Genomic DNA, 5,000 nt, shown 5'->3' with positions numbered 1-5,000 from the left:
ACTAGCGGAGACGAACTGTACAAGCTGAAAGATGAATCACCTCAGAATGATTTAAAGCAGGTACACATGAAAGTCGCAAGAAGAAAACAAACTACAGGTTCCTTAAAGCATCGCAAATCATTTTCACTCACGCAAGTCATTCTGTTACACTCTGTTAAAGTGGGTGGGTCTCTGTTTCCATGGATACAGCAATGTCTCTGATTGGTGTGTGTCGATAGCTAGCGTAGCACTTCAACATGATAGAAACACGATTTTTCAAAACAATGCTAAAATTAGATTTATGAACCGATTCAACAGGAATCTCGTAGATACGACGCTAAAGCAAACACGAGCAACGTTTTTCTATATGGTGTAAGAAAAATGGTTGTTGATGTTAAGCCTAAATTTTGCATACACATAAATAGTGCATGTTATAAAATATATCAATGCTACTCTGTTCAACAAAATAGTTTAACCAGTTGCAAGCTACGCAATTTCATGAAGAACTGAAACCTAAAGTGAACTTTTGTTCACATTGTGCATTATTTATCATCAGCATTATCCACAGAGCAGCCACACACATGCGCGCACACACGCGCACACAGTTTTTTTTTAAAGTAGCTAGCTAACAGCTTGACTAGCAATGAAGGCAATAAACACCGAGACGCAAAACCTCGCCACCGTTCCGCTCCATCAGCTTTCAGAATCAAGAGCTCGAGCTGCGAGTGTGTCATCACATAGAATCAACTCCTTTATTACGTACAGCAATGTGATGCATTTGCACAGGAAATAAATCAACACCTTTGAACACAGAATACAGTATGGCATAATATGCATAAAAGTACCAGGTAGGACAGAATTCATGTGCACTTTTGTCTCTTAGTGTTCTTCACTCAGCGAGAAGCTCTCCATGAGCGCATACAGTGTGACGTCTACAGTAAAACCAACCAGAGCCCGGCCTGCGTCGCTTCACCGTCCGGTCGGCTCGGGCTCCCTTCTACGTGTAAACATGGCTGTCTTTCTGCCTGGAAGGGTGGCCACGCCCCCTCCTCCCCCTTTAAATTAAACCACACCCTCCTCAGCTCCGAAGCCGACCAGTCCCAGTTTTGTTCGCTTAGGCTCACCTGATCATTTTTCAGTAGGAAAGAAAAGTCATTCAAACAAGTGCACAGATGAGGGGGTGGGGCCTGATTAAGGCCGGCAGGGGGCGGGGCCTGATTAAGATCAAGAGGGAGCATGGCCTGATGGAGTACACAGATTTGGTCACACCTCCCTCAGCAGGGCCTGGAAAGGTGCATGATGGGAAAGGAGGTGTGAGGCGAAGGTTGGGGGTTGAGTCGTGGGCGGGACCGTGCTAAAAGGGGCGGGGTTTCAGGTATAGCGCGGCATCTCGCACTGCTCGCAGCGGTTCAGAGCCGGATGGTTGAGGAAAGTGCAGCTCTCGCAGTTCCACTGAGCGCCCTCGAAGTCCTCGTCACGCTGCGGCGCTGGCTTCGGCTTCGGCCTCGGCCCTCCTCCTCCTCCTCCTCCTGCTGCTGCTGCTGCTACTGCTACTCCTCCATCTAACACACACATGGAGAGTGAGAGAGAGAGAGAGAGAGAGAGAGAGAGACAGACAAGAGATAAATAGAGTTAGAAGATCGATAGAGAAAGACAGATAAACAGAACGAGGGGCAGAAAAAGACAGTGATAGACAGAGAGAGAGAAATAGATAGAGGGAGGCAGATTGAGACAGTGAGATAGACAGAAAAAGAGGTAGACAGACAGAGGCCAACAGAGAGAGAGAGAGAGATAGAGACAGGCATACAGAGAGTGATGGGAAAAAAGACATGAAGAAAGAGACAGAAAGACAGACAGAAAGATATAGACAGAGAGAGACAAAGAGAGAGAGAGAGATAGAGAGAGACAGAGAGAGACAGACAAGAGATAGATAGAGTTAGAAGATCGATAGAGAAACACACAGATAAACAGAACAAGAGACAGAAAAGGACATGGAGATAGACAGAGAGAGAGAAATAGATAGAGGGAGGCAGATAGAGACAGAGAGATAGACAGAAAGAGAGGGAGATAGACAGAGACCAACAGAGAGAGAGAGACAGAGAGAGATAGACACAGAGGAAAAAAATATATGAAGAAAGAGACAGAAAGACAGACAGAAAGATAGACAGAAAGATAGACAGAGAGAGACAAAAAGAGAGAGAGACAGATAGAGAGAGGGACCAAGATACAGAGAGAGAGAGAGAGAGAGAGAGAGAGAGAGAGAGAGATAGATAGATAGATAAAGACAGGCAGTTAAACAAGAGACAGAAAAAGACATGGAGATAAAGACAGAGAGAGAGAAAAAGATAGAGGGAGGCAGATTGAGACAGTGAGATAGACAGAAAGAGATGCAGACAGACAGAGACCAACAGAGAGAGAGTAACAAACAGAGACAGAGAGAGATATGGACAGAGACATACAGAGTGTGACAGGGGAAAAAAAGACATGACGAAAGAGACAGAGAGACAGAAAGAGAGAGAGCAACAAACAGAAAGAGAGAGATATAGACAGAGACATACAGAGAGTGACAGGGAAAAAAAAAAAGACATGAAGAAAGAGACAGAGAGACAGAAAGAGAGAGAGACGGAGCGAGCGAGGTAATTCCTGACTCATCCCCACACCATTCAGCAGTGATGGTCAGGTGCTGAAAAGAGATGTTGCGATGACGAGAAGCCGGTAACTCGATTCCGCAGCACTTCACCTTCCAATCTCAGAGTCAGCGGAGGTCAAAGAGAATTAAAGCGAGACAGCGAGCAGGGGAAAGAGAGTAAGTGCTAAATTCGGTGAGGAAAAAAAATCAATAAGGTATTTAAGGAGCAGAGCGGATGGAGGACGTCTCCTCCTGCAGCTCACAGGATGAAGTGTAACAGGTCCTCGCTTAAACCGTACAGCATCACTCCACTAACACGTCTTACTGCTCCTTACATCACAGCGCTGCTCAATCCTGAGCTCTGATTGGTCAGAAGGTGTTGATTCATTTTCTCGAACAGCAGCTGTGACAGTAGTGCAGCTACAAATCACACGTTTATCATTTTTATACGATATCGTTTCTACAGTAACAGCTCCTTCACAGGGACGGATTTTAAAAAACGTTGATATGTAAGGAGATGTTTATTTATCATTTATAGAAGGAGTCTCCAGTGTCAGTGCTTTGTAACATTTTAGTGTCTTATTAAGTTCAATAGAGAGAAAAAAAACAGAGGCTGGTGAGGGAAGGACTGTTTGTAGCTGCTATAACGTAAGTGAAAACAGGAACTAACTTGTTTCGCAATATTCCAACATTAAACCTGACTATAAACAAATAAAAAGTATGACGTGTCATTCTTTAATAATGAAAAAAAATTGTAAGGGCAAAGTGCTGTGGTACGAGAGGATTAAAACACTTCGGGACGTGCTGTTTTAGGAAAAGAATCAACTTCAAAGTGGTTCGAAACACACCGACCTGTCAGTGATTATTTTCCTATAACAGCATGACACAGAGTGTTTTATTTCTTTAAGAATCAGAAATGTATTTAGTGTTCGATGGAGGTCTCTCTCACACAAATCTTTTTTTAAATGAATACCATCTTTAAACCTCGATGTGTTTAAAGACATGGTTTATAATATATAATACAATAATATTTACATTTAGGTTTCAATTACAACTAGTTTATCATCTGCATAACTTTGAGATTTCCAGTGATTCTGGTTGTACAAGATGGCCGACAGCGTACCGTTCCAGCGTTCAGCCAACTGTTTATAGATTACAGGAAGTCCCACTGTGTCCTAAACCACATCGCTAAAGAACTGGATGTGCTTTGTGACTCATAGTTCCAGAAAATAAAGTTAACAAAGGTCTTGTCTGATACAGGGGGAGATTGTGTAAAAATCTGATAAACCACCAAATCAGTAATTTAATAGCACAAAGACGATCTCACCTTTTTTGGGCGGGACGACCGGACCAGGCTGGATGTTATCGTAAAAGTTGTTCATAGCTTTAGGGTCGAATTTGTCTGAACAAACAAACAAACAAACAAAAGACAAAAACAGATAGCCAATGAATCCACCAGATATCACCTTATTCCTCATATACAGCTGACTAAACACATTTAGTTTAACCCTGAAATAAAGCAAACTGGACTGACTCATCAGAGCACTAAAGCTAGAAATTTAGGATTAACTGTCAACAGAGGTGTTCAGTTCATTAAAAAACCTCCTAATGCTTGTACAAAAACAGGTCAGAGTCCAGGAATAGCATTAACCTTCAAACCTATTAACCTAAAAAATTAAAACAGGGTAAATTCCGTTAACTTTGTGGCAACACACTGCACATTTATTAGTCATGCAAAAATTCTAACCGTGTCAGTGACTGGACAGATTAAAGCTCCATACAGTACAACATGAAGCAAAGCATTAAATTAGATTGCTGTATAATGATGCTATAAACACAGAGCTTAATTACAGCAAATAGAAATGACAGAAAATAGAAACGGCTCTGAGATGAATGTAGTTTGCACAAAACAACATATTGATTTTTTCTCCCTGAGGAGACACCTGAAAGGAGAAAACTTTCTTTCTTACTATTCTATAAAAAAAAAAAAAAAAAAAGATGTTATGTGCAGTAATTAATAATAAACAGTGCAGGTAAACTTTCTACATTTGAACTAAAACAGAGGCACAGGACAGCAAACAGCGATTTAATCAATTATTTATAGAATCTTAGATTTGACCTGTTTAATCTTCCTGCCGAAAAAAAAGATCTTAACTATACACTTGTCGAATGTTAGTTGGGTCCAACACACACTCGTAGATTTTATTTTATATAATAAACTCGAAATATTCTGTTCACTGTGATAGAAAGCGAGGAATCGTTCAAGTGAGAAGATCGAGACCAGACAAGAGATGGATAACGTGAGATGATGGGAAGGGGGCGGAGCTTCCAGGCTGTCAAAATACCTCCGTAGCCATCAATCATTCCAGACTCGTCTGTCGATTGGCTCATC

At 41.8% G+C, this 5,000-nt stretch overlaps 1 protein-coding gene across 2 annotated transcripts in view; it reads right to left on the bottom strand.

Moving 5' to 3' along the window:
• Positions 1 to 709: 709 nt before the first annotated feature.
• Positions 710 to 5,000, bottom strand: part of tab3 (TGF-beta activated kinase 1 (MAP3K7) binding protein 3) — a 14,693-nt gene continuing 10,402 nt past the window's right edge. For both annotated transcript variants that reach the window (XM_053235889.1, XM_053235890.1), the window contains exons 6-7: positions 3,936 to 4,010; positions 710 to 1,541 (exon numbers count right to left, since the gene is read on the bottom strand). In XM_053235889.1, coding sequence (XP_053091864.1) covers positions 1,351 to 1,541; positions 3,936 to 4,010 — 266 coding nt within the window. In that variant the 3' untranslated portion in view covers positions 710 to 1,350. The remainder of the gene's footprint in view (positions 1,542 to 3,935; positions 4,011 to 5,000) is intronic.

Source organism: Pangasianodon hypophthalmus, chromosome 8 (genome assembly GCF_027358585.1).
Source record: "Pangasianodon hypophthalmus isolate fPanHyp1 chromosome 8, fPanHyp1.pri, whole genome shotgun sequence".
Taxonomy (NCBI): Eukaryota; Metazoa; Chordata; class Actinopteri; order Siluriformes; family Pangasiidae; genus Pangasianodon; species Pangasianodon hypophthalmus.
This window is presented reverse-complemented; position numbering and strand designations above follow the sequence as displayed.